The sequence below is a fragment of the Polistes canadensis genome, unplaced genomic scaffold (genome assembly GCF_001313835.1).
Source record: "Polistes canadensis isolate GaletaPanama2010 unplaced genomic scaffold, ASM131383v1 scaffold_122, whole genome shotgun sequence".
Taxonomy (NCBI): Eukaryota; Metazoa; Arthropoda; class Insecta; order Hymenoptera; family Vespidae; genus Polistes; species Polistes canadensis.
Window position 1 is genome coordinate 292125 of NW_014569669.1, and position 15507 is coordinate 307631.

The 15507-nt window shown below is 31.6% G+C and overlaps 1 protein-coding gene across 6 annotated transcripts in view; it reads left to right on the forward strand.

The window, feature by feature from the left end:
* The window catches only part of LOC106788017 (voltage-dependent T-type calcium channel subunit alpha-1G-like), a 67021-nt gene that overhangs the window by 20408 nt on the left and 31106 nt on the right, over positions 1–15507 (forward strand). For 4 of the 6 annotated variants that reach the window (XM_014750891.1, XM_014750892.1, XM_014750894.1 and 1 more), the window contains exons 5-10: positions 110–281; positions 4494–4532; positions 12921–13024; positions 13495–13670; positions 14026–14118; positions 14778–14956. In XM_014750891.1, coding sequence (XP_014606377.1) covers positions 110–281; positions 4494–4532; positions 12921–13024; positions 13495–13670; positions 14026–14118; positions 14778–14956 — 763 coding nt within the window. The remainder of the gene's footprint in view (positions 1–109; positions 282–4493; positions 4533–12920; positions 13025–13494; positions 13671–14025; positions 14119–14777; positions 14957–15507) is intronic. The other 2 variants (XM_014750893.1, XM_014750896.1) reach the window with 1 other exon arrangement.

The window sequence follows — 15507 nt, forward strand, 5'->3', positions numbered from 1 at the left end:
TATATATATATGTATATATGTATAACTATATATACAGATATAACTTTCTTTCTCATTCTCAAAAGTGATAACCAGTTAATAACATTTCCAATTGGAACGTGTCCAACAGGTATGCGAATTCTTGTGATGCTGCTACTCGACACTCTTCCCATGCTAGGCAACGTCCTACTCTTGTGCTTCTTCGTATTTTTCATATTCGGTATCGTCGGTGTCCAACTCTGGGAGGGAATTCTACGTCAACGTTGCTTCCTCAAGGCTCTTCCCAACGTCAAGTACCCCGAGTAAGTAAAAGTCAAGTCCGACGTCTGGTTGTTGAACGAAATGACGAAAGCGGAGATAAAGAGTTAAAAACCAAATAAAATAGATAGACAAGATGACGAAAAAAAAAAGAAAAAAAATAACAACTCCGGGTTTGTCCTTCAGCCAGACAATTTTTTTTTATTAGTTTATTTGTTATTCTTTCTTCTTAAGTCTTCTTATTCTTTTTTCCTTGGCTATTTGTTTCATTCCATATCCATATAATCACACTATTTTTCCAATGTTATTTACTTTCATATTTTCTATCTTTTAGTTATTAATAATTCTCGTAATCATCCATTCCTGATATTTATTCCATAACTATGGTTTTTTTTTTTTCCTATTACATATAAGTTTATTTGTATTTCATCGACAAATTTTCTCGTTATTTGGAGCAACGTTTTACCCTCCTTCCCCCTACTCTCCCCAAATAATAATATTACAAATTTTTCTAATTTATTTCATTCGCGTTCATCGATTATCGATTACGATCGACAATACGATCAATCTCTATAACGATCTCGAATTATTATTTTGAAGTTTCGCATTCTGTTATAATATTTCGTGAAATTTAACTTAATATTTTGATAGATGTATAGGGTAAAGACACGGATATATTATTACAGAATATTATGTTCAGTCGTAATCATTAATCAGAAAATGAAATGGAATTCGATGATAAATTCCACGTTTCTTCATTTGTATCTGAATCCCTTTACTAGGGCGTTTATGAAGGTCGGCGTCTTATCGACGACGACGACGACGTCCTCGTCTCCTTCGGACAAACGTCGTCATTGATTATCTGCTTTTGGAGAAAAGGCGCCGAACGAAATGCGACGAGTCGCGATATCTATCTATCTATAGGAAATAACTTTGAAGATATGATCGAAGAACAGCTTCGTTAAATGAAATAAGCGACCACCGAAACTCGATAATAATAATTATTTCTCCTCTTTGTTATATTTCCATTCGACATTTTCGTCTATGAGAAACAATAAGAAACTACAAACGGTTTCTCAACTAGAACAATACGTTCGATATTTCTTTCAATGATTTTATCTACGAATTAAAGTTCATCTAACGATTTAGTTTTAATTTTAACGAAGCATTAACGCGTTTTTTTTCTCTCTCGCGATTATAATATTAAATTTGTTAGATTTTTGTATATTCCAAAATCTATAGATTTGAATTTGTAAATAATATCTTTGCGTATGAGATTTGTTTTTTTTTTTTAATTCATTTGGATTTTTGTTTTTATTGAAAACAATCGCGATTCGTGATTGCATACATTAAATTCATATCTTTGAATTTTAGTTAGAGATTAATTTGGTTTTTATTTTACGTCGAGATTTACTTCCGATATCGTTGGTCATTTTTTCTTTTTTTTTTAATTTGATTTTTCTTCCATTCAATTCCTAATCAAAAACCTTTGATTTAACGTTGCTCTATCACCTCACCCCAGACCCCCTTTAACGCTATTTAATTTATAATTTCCACAGACGCTACTCTTCAACAACATATTTATTGCAAGTAGGTGTGTGCGCGCATATTTTTGTTCTTTTTTTTTTATTTTGTTAAATACGAAGTAAAGACAATATAAGACAATTACTCTCTAGCACGAAACGAATTTGTTCCCGAACCAATCGAACAATAATAATTATTCCACGTACAAATTAATAATACATCTTTTATTCTACACTCGCAGTCACTTCTTTTAATTCATTTGCATGCATTCGAGAATCTGTATACTATTATATACGTTCATACCCGCCTTTATACATACTTCTATTATATATTTACTTATACACATATATATAATATTTAAAAAAGCATGCACGCGTAGAAATTACGCGTATATACTTAAAGCCGCGAAAAAATACTACAATTACCATAATAATACTACTAATACTATTACTACTACTACTACTTCTACTACTACTACTACTACTACTATTACGTTTTATCAACGTTTTCAATACATTCAAAACGATTCACATCATTTTATTGGATGAAATATTTTCTTTTGCCTCGCCTATAAGATTTTACTGACTCGTAATTCGAACTCTCCTTTTGCAATAAACTAAAATGCTTCTTCTTTGACGCTTCGCAATTGATGCTTGCCAGTTTGTGATCATTACCGAGGTACATAAATACATAAATTAAGACACGATAATCTTTAATGAACAAACTGAATACAATTTTCGGAAACGTGCCGAGAGAGAAAAACAGAGAGAGAGAGAGAAGGTAACGACTGATGAAGTCTAATAATCTTTACAAATATTACGATTTATTTACAAAATTTCGTTCAATGTTCCTTTCTCTTTAAGAGACGGAGGATTGTTAAATACAAAAAATAAAATATGGATGTCCTATGAACCCCGTAAAGCGACTTTTTAAAAATTGTCCAACTTTTCATAAATAAAATCCATTAAGAAAATGACTTCTCTTGAAAATGTGTATCAGTCAGTAATTTTTATACCGAATAAATTATACGATAATAAAAATAATAGAAAATTCTCAAGTTCCATCAAGAAGAGAATATTTTCTGAGCGTACGCGTTTGCGGTTCAACCCTCGAACCCTCCTTCCACCACCCTTCCTTTCTTCTTTCCTAAGATGTAATAAATTAATAGGACTTTCAATTTAGTACATTTAAAGCGGGTTAAAGTACACGAAGGAAAAAAGTTGTCGAGACTTTCGCTATCAGTGTCTATCTATCTCTCTCTCTCTCTCTCTCTCTCTCTCTCTCTCTCTCTCTCTCTTTAAGATACTCTCAGCGTCCATTTTTTGTTTCCTACGAGTATCCATCTTGAAAGTTTCTTCGTACGAACACGATTCGTCTCGTGTCGGGTTTTTCCACGTCATCCAACACCGAAAGATATCCTACATATGTTGTTACATGTGTGTACACTACCTCCCGAAAGTTTAGTTAATTGTCAACGTAAATTTTATGAGAAACAGGATATTTATAACAAACGTATAAATGTCTTTAGGATAACCGAGGTGAATTTATTATTTTGTCAAAAATAAAAAACTTAAAGGAGTTATTTCTTTTTGCAACAAATTGCACTTTTATGATAACAACAAACATATTTATTTTGAACGATAGTCTGGCAAATTTTATGCACCATGGAAATCATTTTGTCGAGTGTTTTTAATTGAATATTTTTCCCATGTATTTTTTACAAGTTACCAAAGATGCTTTATATTAGGGGATGTGTAACTTATAAAAGGAATATTATGGATCTACAAAAAATATTAATATTTCTTAAAAACACACAATTTAACTCGTTAACGTTCCATATTTTTTAAAGAAACAAATTTATGATAAAAATTCAAACTTTTTACGGTTAGTGTATTTGCACACGTACGAAAACATATCTTCTTCTTACTGTCTCTCTCGTTTCGGGTAAATTTATTTACTATGATGGTTGGGATAGCGTATAGTGGAAACGAAAATTGCTACGCAAGAGCAAACTCGTTAATATCCATGCCCGCGAAAAAGATAATGTCGCGTGTTAAATTAACAAAGTTAACAGCAAGGGTGATATAAACCCATCTACATATTTTCATAGTTTTTATTCTAACGAGTACTAAGCGGTGTCTGGAAAGCTACACTCAATGGGGAGAGCCACGGGAGGTTATATAGAAGAAGGATATAAAAAATAAAAATATACCAAAAAAAAAAAAAGGAAGTATCAAAAAAAAAAAAAAAGAAATGCACACGGAGTTCATTAAATCCAAGGTCGTGCAATATTCAAGCAAGTAAGCGTGTGTATGCAAACGTATATGCATATACCTGTTTCGTATTCTTTGCGCGCGCACAAAAACTCATCGATATCGACCAAGTGATACAAAAAAAATTACGACTCGAAATAATAATAATAATAATAATAATAATAATCTTATAATAATTATTAATATTATTATTATATTTATATATATTTTTTTGTTTTTATTCTTCTCTAATTATACGAGAGAGTAAAATATATTTCAAATGTTATCGTGTTATAATACAATACGATACGTCTTTTCTATTTTGTTCTCGGCACCTTTCAACCCGACCAACCCTCTTTACTATTTTTCATTTTCCTTCTATCGTAACTAGAAAGTTAAAAAAAAAAAAAAATAATAAAACGTAGAAATAAGTATGTAACACTTGGGGAGCAGTGACAGGCTGTTGTTTCGCTGTTGCAGGTTACTCTCGGACGAGTACTCGGTTCGATCACGCATTTAGTAAGCTCTAGTAGAGAACAATGTGCTGTACATACATACAAACACATACACACATGCATACACACATACACACATATAAATATATATATAAACTTATGTCAATTATATTATATACTATACATATATCATCGAATATATATATATATATACACGTGCATCCATATGTACATAATCGTTTGATAGAAACAATTATATATACATACATACTTACATAAATAGATAAAGTGTATATGTATATATATATATATATATCTATGATATGTATATGTATATGTATATGTCGCAGAAATATTCGTAACCACTCCCATTGCAAATTTAACATAATTGATATATCACTTGTAATACAAACTTTTCTTATTCTTATATGGACAAATTTATTTTAGGATTATTAATTTTTCAAATTGATATATTAATTTGTGATTGCAAAAGAACATTTTATTGCGAGATTAATTTGTAATTATTTAAGAAAAAATTATAATTCTGCAAAAATTAAATATCTTGTTGCAATAAAATTGACATCGATTTGAAAGTATAACAATCTTAAAATATGTTTTTGGGTTAAATAAGAATTTGGAAATATCGTATTACTAGAAAATATTGATTGTTTTAAATTGACAGTATGTGATACGAATACTCCTGTGACTCATTTTATATATATGTATATTTATACACAGAAATATATATATTATACACACCTCTCTGTTTCTTCGCAAGACCGTTTTGCGGCTGTGATTGTAGTGTGTTTTAATAAAGCATGCTGCCTGACGGACAATGGGTACATTCCTGTTCGTACGTCGTTTGCTCAAAAACATTCGAATTTTCGAATTTTTCGAAACGTCGAGCGAATGGATATGCCATCGAGACGTCCACACACGTCTAGAAATGTACATATGTCCAGACCGAATGACGACTTTACGCTTATCTTCAAACCAACCGATCAATATTTTCTCCATTTTATTTTCAACGCTATCTCGTTTTCTACTTTTGCGGTTTTTTTCCCCTCTTTTTTCTTTCTTTCTTCTTCTTTTTTTTTTTTTTTTTTCATTTACGACGGGATAAATAAAAAGTCATTTGCGGAGAGTCGAATGATTTTATTTTAACGCGTTAGGTTTGAAAATTATTTGACGATTTTCGTAAAACTTGTTGTCGTTGAAATGAACAAATAAGCGTGGATAAATTGGACGACTAATTTTTGTCGCCATTGATCTCGGACGCGGATATTATTCGTTTAACCAGTTAACCATCGCAGAAATAGGTTTTAATACAAATTTCTTACGGGATGCGTAATTTACATCAAGCAAGAACGGGTATAAATGTCAAACCTAAAGGGAAAATGTTCCTATTAGACGAAAAAAGTCAAGAAAAACGAGGAAGGATTACATTTTTATTCTATCAAAAATGAATAATTGATTATTGAAAAGATTATCATTATCAAAGATTTAAAACATGTTTAAAAATAATAAATTTTACGAATGAGAAATATTAAAGACGTAAATACATAATGGATTTTATTGAATAATATAAAGGAAACGTATCATAAAATGACATTTTTATTATTTATCATTGAAATTTGGAGTATATATATGTTTCTAATAAATGGTAATATTTTATTTTACACGACGAGTATACAGAGTCAGCTGTATAGAAATAAAATAATTTTGAATTAACGTGTCAGTCAGTCAGTCAGTCAATCATCAGTCGGTTAACTGGTTAAAATAAAAATAGTTTTTTTGTATATGTGAAAAAATTGTTCCTTGACCTAACATACTATAGTTGTTTCATAAATGGTCGAGTTTTCTATAGGACGAGACGAGTATCGGTTCTTTATGGTCTCCGTGTGCGGTTCGACGTAATAACATGGCACGCGGATTACGATCTCTGACGTTCGTTGGAAGAAAGGATGAGATTCTGAGCGGATTTGTTCGTGAATCGATCGTGTCGTCGTCGTCGTTCTTGTCCATTCGGAAAAAAAGAAAAAGGAAAAAGAAAGAAAGAAAAGAAGAAAAAAAGAGAAAAAAGAATCTGGATCGTCTCTTTCAATTCTCTCTTTTCGATCGCAAAGTCTGCAAGACGGGTCCGTCTCATACGGGAAGGGGTTATTTTTTTCTTTATTTTTATTTTTTCGATGCACGAAATCGATGTGTTCTACTTATTTTCTCTCGATTTCTATATCTATATCTACATATCTATCTATCTATCTATCTATATATATATATATATAGTATATATATTTTTCTTGAAATATTTTTCTTAATTTTTCGGAACATTCGAAAAGAAATAAAACTTATTGGATTGTCTCGAAAGTTTTTTGGGACATTTTTCTAAGTAAATTTTACACTAACAATAATATATTTTTTAATGTTATTTTACCAAATATATAATAATTTACTAATCATTCCGTTTTCTTAACTTTTTCTGTATCGCACATTATTCGGTAAAATAATATAAAATGTACAATATTGTTTTTATAAAATGACTAAAGAAAAAGTAAATAATTTTGTGAGACGATTTAATTGTTCGTTACTCAGAACATAATATATATAAATTAATTCTTTCTATCAGCGACATATAATAAGAAAGATATTTCAGTTAAACGTGAACGTACAACGTTGTCTTGTACTATATCGCTGAATTTATTTTGTATGCGTGTGATATAGATTTTATTATAAATATAAACATATATAATTGTACGCTGTGTACGTGCGTGTGTGTGTGTGTGTGTGTGTGTCACCTCTTGTCACTAATTTTCTTTATACGTATCTCCGATTGATCTATTTTCACATACATACATACATATATATTACTATGACTGAATACATTATGTCTGTTTCTATTTGCATCCCCTTTATCTCAATCTAATTGATGTAACATTTATCTTCTTTCATCTATCTATGCGTGTTCTGTATTACGTTCGGATAATCTTGGGAGAGGAGAAATTTTTTTTTCTATTTCTAACTACTTCATATCGATCGTCGAATGATTTTCTAATATTTTATCGTAAAATCGTCTAGACTAGATATTTCATTTTTATTTTCTCGTGTATATGAGCGTATATTAAAAATATTAGAATAATTAAAAGGACGGGTCGTTAACTTTAGTTCTTCGTCAGGTTGATTATATCGAACGATCACCCGGACGATATTCTCTCGTTAAATTTGATGCTTTTTTTCTCTCTCTCCCTCTCTCTCTCTTTCTCTCTCTCTCTCGCTCTCTCTATTTCTTTGTCTTGTAATAATACGCGCAGTCACGTTCGAACGATTCGGGGTTCCGCTCATAACGGCGGATTAATTTCGACGTGAAAGTCGCTTTTTTCTGATCTCTTATCCATGAGAGTCGATCGTCGTCAAAGGTCATTAAGGGTTTAACGAGATGACGGAACGAGGATGAAAATATGGACTGTATAAGGGCTCACGAGATTCGACAAAGGAACGAAAAAACGAGGACTGAAAATTATATCGTGCAAATTTCTGATATTTCCCCCCCCCCCCCCGCGATGACATTTAAAGGAGAAAAAATATATTTTTTTTTTGTCGGGCTACGATTTTTTTGTTATAATTATCCAAGATATAGATATTATTTTTAATTAGTATGAGGAAAAAAGAGAGAAAGAGAGTAATTATGATATAATGGTTTAATTATAAATCAAAAAATTATACAAAAATTGAATTTATGATATTATAAATAATTTTGATATAAAATAAATCGCGATCTCTTTTTTGTGATAATGTGAGCTTGCTGAAAATTTTTCTAAAAGGATTGTTTTGTAGAAAAAATTTATTCATAAACGTAAAAGAGAAAGAATAATGGAGACGAATGTAAAATAAATCATAAAATTAATTTATCTCATTTTTTTGTTTGTTTTTGTTTGAATTCATTATTAGTTCATTATATTTTTATAATTAACAGCACGAATGAAGATATTATATAATTGAAATAATTAGTAGATCTAATTTCGACTAAGTAAGAGTTTCGTAAAATATCGAAAATCGTTTAAAGTCAATGGTAAGTTTTAGTGACAGGGGTTTAAAGTGAACGGGGTAGTAGGAAAGTCTTGTGGTTTCTTAAGACGATACTGTTCGGTTTTGCAGGGTAAACTAGCACGATGATATTTAACTACTCGTAGCTAACATCACTACTTTATACTATGTAGAGTGACTAGAAACTTTGAAAGCAACAGGCGATAGTGGAATAACGATTTAACGAGAGAGAAAGAAAGAGAGAGAGAGAGAGAGACGACACGTGTCATCTTAAAAAGGTAATTCTTTCTTGAACGGGTGATCGGTTGATTGATTTGACGAGACAAACTAATTAACGTAGGGAACGTAAGAAACTAAGGAACGTAATGATATTTATCTAGATGGTGGGCGATGAAAAATCCCAAAGACTATTATTTCTATCGACCTTTATATATCATTCTCGGTACAAAAAGCACACATGTCTATACACGTAGATGATAACTATGATATTAAACTTACTTATACGTTATATAGTAACTTCCTTCCAACAAATTATCGCGAGTAGTAAAGTCTTATAATAGCTAACTAAAAATAACGAAACACGTATTAACCGGATTCGCGATCACGGGAAGTCAGTCGAAACGAAATAAAGAAATATTCAAAATGAAACGTCAGGAAAAATAATACTCCATTTAAAAGCTCGTATCTTTTGTGGTGGGTTTTCTAATAGTTATAAGGAAGATCAATAAGAATTAAATTTAAAACGTTATCTTCAATGTCAGTTTTTGTTGTTTCAAATGCCAAACCATCTTGAAATTTGAAAGGAAAGGAAAGGAAAGGATAGGATAGGATTGGATCGACGTTTATATCCTTCCATTGTCCGATAATAGCGAGTATAGAATCGGAGCGCGAAATTTCTAAACCTTAGAGAGAACGAACGTTAATGAAAACTCATCGATAGTTGTATAGTTCGTATTGGGTGGGGGGAAACGGGGCGTTTGTTATAACCTTTGCTATTACAACTAACCAAGGTGAATTTATCGATGCTTATACCGTTATTTTCAACGGTTATTTTCGAACGTTTTATCGGTCGAAAATCGAAAGTTCGATCGAAACAAAATCATCTCTCGTTTTTTTCCTTTTTTACGAAATTGTCGAGGGGTAAAAAAATGGGGTAACTAAAGAAATTCGAAACTAGCTAGCTAGCTATTCTTTTTCTTTCTTCAACGTTTGCTTGCATGCTACGGATGTTTGTTAGATACGTTTATATACGTCGTCTCTGCTGGGTTGCGCAACGTGCCAGCCAAGATAATCAAATCCAAGAGCAAACACGCGCTATCACCAAAGTAGAATGCGATGCTGTGTGGTTAAGTCGCGTGTCGTTGGAGGATACCCCTTTTGCTCTCTTTAACTTGAAGGGCTTTCGCGGAATGGCAGACACGTAACTTTGAATTCGAATCCTTTCGCACTCCAATTATTCTTAACAAGTCTGCCTTTGAGATCGCTCCAATTCCTTTCGTACTTCTTCTTTCTATTTTCTTTTTTCTTTTTTCGTCTGTTTGTCTGTCTGCCAGTCTGTCTCTGTCTTTCCTTTTTTTCTTTATTTTTTTTTTTTTAAATAATTCCATTAACCAAATCCCCGTGATCGCGACACAGTAAAATGGACGCAAATATATTATCTTATCCTTGAAGGACCTTTTTTAGTTATTTACTTCTACAAGAAGGGTGGATAAAAAAAAAAAGTATCGGTTATTAGAGTACGTGGGGGTTGATAAATGATCGGACCAAAGATACCCTGCTGAATTTTTTATAAACGAGGAATAAGATGCCTGTAAAAAAGATAAAATGATAAAACGGATTAACAGGATGGTTAGATATATAGGTACATACTTATATATAATATAATATATAGTATATTACTTATCATATATGCGATTGTCTATGTGTGTGTGTGTGTGTGTGTATACGCGTATGTTAAAAAGGATATGTATAATATAATCACCAGTCTATTGCATGCGATTATTATTGAATGAATTTAGACGTTATTAGACCACGATAGCGGCACGATAAGTTTATACTCTATTACTTCGCATTATCACGATGGTGATGAGAAACTATTTAAAGCGTGGAATTCAGCGCACTTCGACGATCGCACGATCTACAAATTACAATGGGAATTCTCAAGATTCCGGTTAATAGCATTTGCATACTTTATGAGGATTCACGTGGAAAGTTCATTTTCTTTTTAAATGACTTTCAATCTTTCTCGATTGGAAATATTCATTCGGTCCATTTAACGCGTATTGAATATTTTTATTGAAATATCTTCGACATATTTTTCATTGTAATGATTATTTATTTAATTATTTTTACACAATTAGGATATAATCGTTATAAATAATTGATTTGATTTACGTATTTCATAAATAAATAATCTATTAGGAATTCTTCATATCAAATGAGTTACGCTCGAATCACCCTGGCCAGTTGTTAATATAGTACGTTTGCTTTACAATTAGTTTACAAGTTTCGGCTTGCTCTTTTGGGTGCTTCCACACGTTAAAACGTATTTTCTCGCATCGGTATTTTGTTGGGTTCACTAATTATTAATACGAGTTTCTGTTAAATTGAAATTCAAATACGTGTTTACGAGGAAATACGTTTGTTTTCGTCGTTATTTTACATTACGTTTTACAAAATTTCATTTTCTTTCGTAAATGTGATAAATTAATAAATTAATTGTATTAAAATATATTGAAAAAAAAAAAAAAAAAAAAAAAGTAATATCAAAATGTTTGCTTAATTGTTATCGAAATTTACAACCACATTTATTCTATGAAAGTAAATTTACAGTAGAATTAGCTTTATAACGTGTTGAATTTTTACGAAACGACTAGCGTCACGCGTTTACATGTATAATTTTAAAGTTTTCAACTAGCAGAAAGTTTTAATGAACACGTGTAACTTCTTGTCTCTTAGATATAACTGCTTTTTAGTTATTAAGTATTTTTTTTCTCTCTCTTTCTCTATGGTTTTTTTTTTTTTTTTTTTTAATACAAATCTAAATTACGACGCGAATATATCGAATACTTTTTTTGAATTTTGTAACAATATTGAAATGTTCTTCGATAAAGTATACAATTTTTAGTAGATTGCGTTCGTGCTATTTGAGTATTATTTAACATTTTATTATTAAAGATAAAGATGGTACGTAAGAAAGAGATAGAGCATAGAAAAGGTTAAAACGATTATGATTAATCGACCTACTCGACGTTAAATAAAAATGACACACGATATCGTTCCACCCTAAGAGATTATCGACTTAACACGCAGCACTAATAAAATGGGTTAGTTGGCACACGATGCATAATGCAAGTTCGGAAATTTTATATTAGATTAAAAAACTCTGCGTATCTCTCTCTCTCTCTCTCTCTCTCTTTCTCATACATTTTACAATTTTTGGAAAAATATCCAATATCTGATTCTATTTCGAAATTGATTTTACGCGGAAACATCGTTTACATATAATACATTTATGCATTTATAAGAAAGAGAGGAAGAAAAAGATAGATAGAGTAAAAGGGAAATAAATGTAGATAGGCACAGTTATTTAGTATTTTACTTTTAAAAATGTAATACGAATTGTAGTAATAATGCGATAAAAATAATTCTTATACTTTCGCGATAACGCTCGAAATCCTTTAAATGCTACTTTTTAGTTTCCTTCTTTTTGTCTTCGTTATAAATTATTAAATTAAGTTTATTTTATATCGCGTCTCGCATATATTTCCGTTCAACGTCGTCACCTAGTCGTTCGCGTGCACGCTGTCTCGTGTCGACACATGCATTTGGCTTTAACTTTTATCTACTAACTCGTTCATGTGTCTCTTTGTATACAGGTATGTACATTAAACGTGAGTGAGTATGTGCGCGCGTACATATACGTATACGTAATCGTCTGTATGTTATATATGTATATGTATATGTATATAAAAATCTTCTACTTAGATAAGTGAATACATACATATATACATGCATACTAAGAAAGCAACAAAAGCAGCAGCAGCAGCAGCAGCAGTAGTAGTAGGACATGCATAAGAGAATATAATATGTTTGTTCTGATGTATATGTATGTATGTATGCATATATGTAGGTATATAAGAAACAATACGTGTATATCTATCGGGCGGCCTTACACAACGATACGCATAGATGATAGGGTGTAATTGTGACGCATAAACGAAGCATGTAACGAAAGTGCATCCGTGCATTAGTCCGTGCATAAAGCATACGTATATACACGCAAGCCTTTAGATTTGAAGGGACACCTATGTACACCTATTGTACGTACGTACTTTGTATGAGCGAGAAAGCGTGGTGGTTGGTGGGTGCAAGTCGATCGATTTAATTCCGATCCTCCTTGATTTTCCAGCGACCTGGAGAAGTACTTCGAGTATCAGGGTCAGGACTACATTTGTTCCCGTCCCGACGACAGCGGTATGCACTCTTGCAGCAACTTGCCGCCACTAAAGTTCGGCAAGTATTTTCCTCGACACATTTCACCAAACTTTTTTTTTTTACCCTTTCTTTCTCCTACTATCTGTTACAATCAGTACCGTGTTAATGCACAATCACGCAATCGAAATTCCAATAATTTTGTTTTAACGAATTTTAATAATCCTTTTCTCCGATCGTCATTAAAATCGTTTAACCGTTGGTACGTAACGCATACGAGATACAAAACCAAAATTTATTCCGCGAATCGTATATCCCAAAACTGAATGAAATTTTGTTCCCCTCGGAAATTGGGACGGAAGGTTTTTCTTTTTTTTTGCTCCCTTCTTTTCCAACCCCCCCCCCTACCCCTATTTCAAATGGGCAATCTCGCGATCGCCACTTGGAAAGCAATTTATATTCCTCCTGGTCGTCGTTCTACAGAAATATGTAGATCGATGCACGATCTGTCGTCGTTCACGCATCGTTTGAACTCTAGTATTAATTTTCAGGAAATCTGGTCTGCAATAATACAGCATTACCGAACAACAATGCGACGATTATCAGCAACGAGACCTGCGTTAACTGGAATTACTATTATACCGAGTGCAAGGGTCAGGGCAATAATCCTTTCCAAGGGACTATTTCGTTCGATAATATTGGCTTGGCCTGGGTGGCCATATTTCTCGTGAGTGGCATCATTCATTTTAATCTAATGAATATCGTACTGGGATTAACTCGTAAATGTCGATGCATTATTATTATTATTATTATTATTATTATTATTATGATTATTATTATTATGATTATTCTACCGTTCATAATGTCTATCGTTATTCTTACAATTAGTAACAACGATAATCGTATAACGATACGAATATCGGATAAAAAAAGAAAAAAAGAAACAACAATAACAAAATAGCATGACATAGAAAATATAATACCTCAAAGAGATTATTTAATCGTGAATCCTTCGATAACAATCATTGCGAGAAGAAAGGATAGACAGGTTTGTAGATGATAACAAACAGAGCCTCTCGCAGGTGATCAGTCTGGAAGGATGGACGGATATTATGTACTACGTCCAGGATGCTCATTCTTTTTGGGATTGGATATATTTTGTCCTTTTGATCGTCGTAAGTATATATTCCTTTGATGTTACTTTTTTCATTTTATTTATTTGTTTTTTTTTCATTTATTATATTACACTTTTAGAGATAGTTTGTATTTTTATTCGTTTATTTATTTATTTATTGCATAAGAGACGTTTGGATGAATTGTTATTAGTACGTGAGCGAATGAAAAGAATGAATGAATAAGATAGTTTAATCCTTTGCACTATGAAGTTATCTCTGACTCGACGAAACTACTTTTCCTTAAAACTTCTAGAGCGAAACAAATCAATATCAAACAGTTTCCTTCAGAGAAGATGCATATAAACTTGAATTCTTAACACTGTTACGTTTAATTAAAAATTATGTATTATATTAGGAAAAAAATATTAAATAATAATAAAATTATAATTATTTGAATTATGATATGTGAGACACTGAAATAAATATAAATTCGATAAAAGTTGGTAGAGAAAATCAATTAGACAAATATGTATTTATATATAGCGCAAAGGGTTAATTAAAATTTCTTATTAGATGAACGGAGAATGAAATTTTATTCATTGAATATACAGACAACAATATTATTATTATTTATTTATTTATTTATTTATATTATGGATTGATTTAACGATATTCGATTTAGTTATTTAAAATCACTTTATATATTGTGATTCCTTTAGATCGGCTCCTTTTTTATGATCAATCTTTGCCTGGTCGTGATAGCAACGCAATTTTCCGAGACGAAAAAACGGGAGATGGAAAGAATGAGATTAGAACGCGCTCGATTTCATTCGACTTCGACTCTGGCTTCGTCTACGAATACATCCGAACCAACTACCTGTTACGCCGAAATTGTCAAGTAAGCGTTTTACGTCAACATACACACACACACACACACAAGAAGGTCTAAACCTCTCCCCTTATTCCTTTTTTATTTCCTACCAAACGTTTCAAACATTTGGAAGAAAAGAATGAAACGAGTTTCGTATAAAAGAGGTCACCCGTGTAATAATCATTATTTTAACTTCATTCAAACATATACGATTACTTTGATATTACATCGTTTCCAACTAACTTTTATATTTTTTTTTCTCCCGCGAATATAGGATTCGCGTTAAAGATAATAAAAATCAATTTGATTTCATTCTTCCAATAGGAATATTTTTTTTCCGTATTAGATAATTCATCGTGTAGATATATCATTATTATTCGATCTCATTTCGATCGATTAACTTCGTAAACGTAGAAAATCATTTCTCGCGCTTTACTTTGTGTGGCCAAAATGATGGCTCGAATTTGTGCTAATGTCCACGTATCGTAATGGAAATCTTCATTTAATGTTCGTTCACGTTGATTACGTCTCGATCTCGTGGGAATCGAATGAGAAAAGAAAAAGGGGAAAGAGAAAAC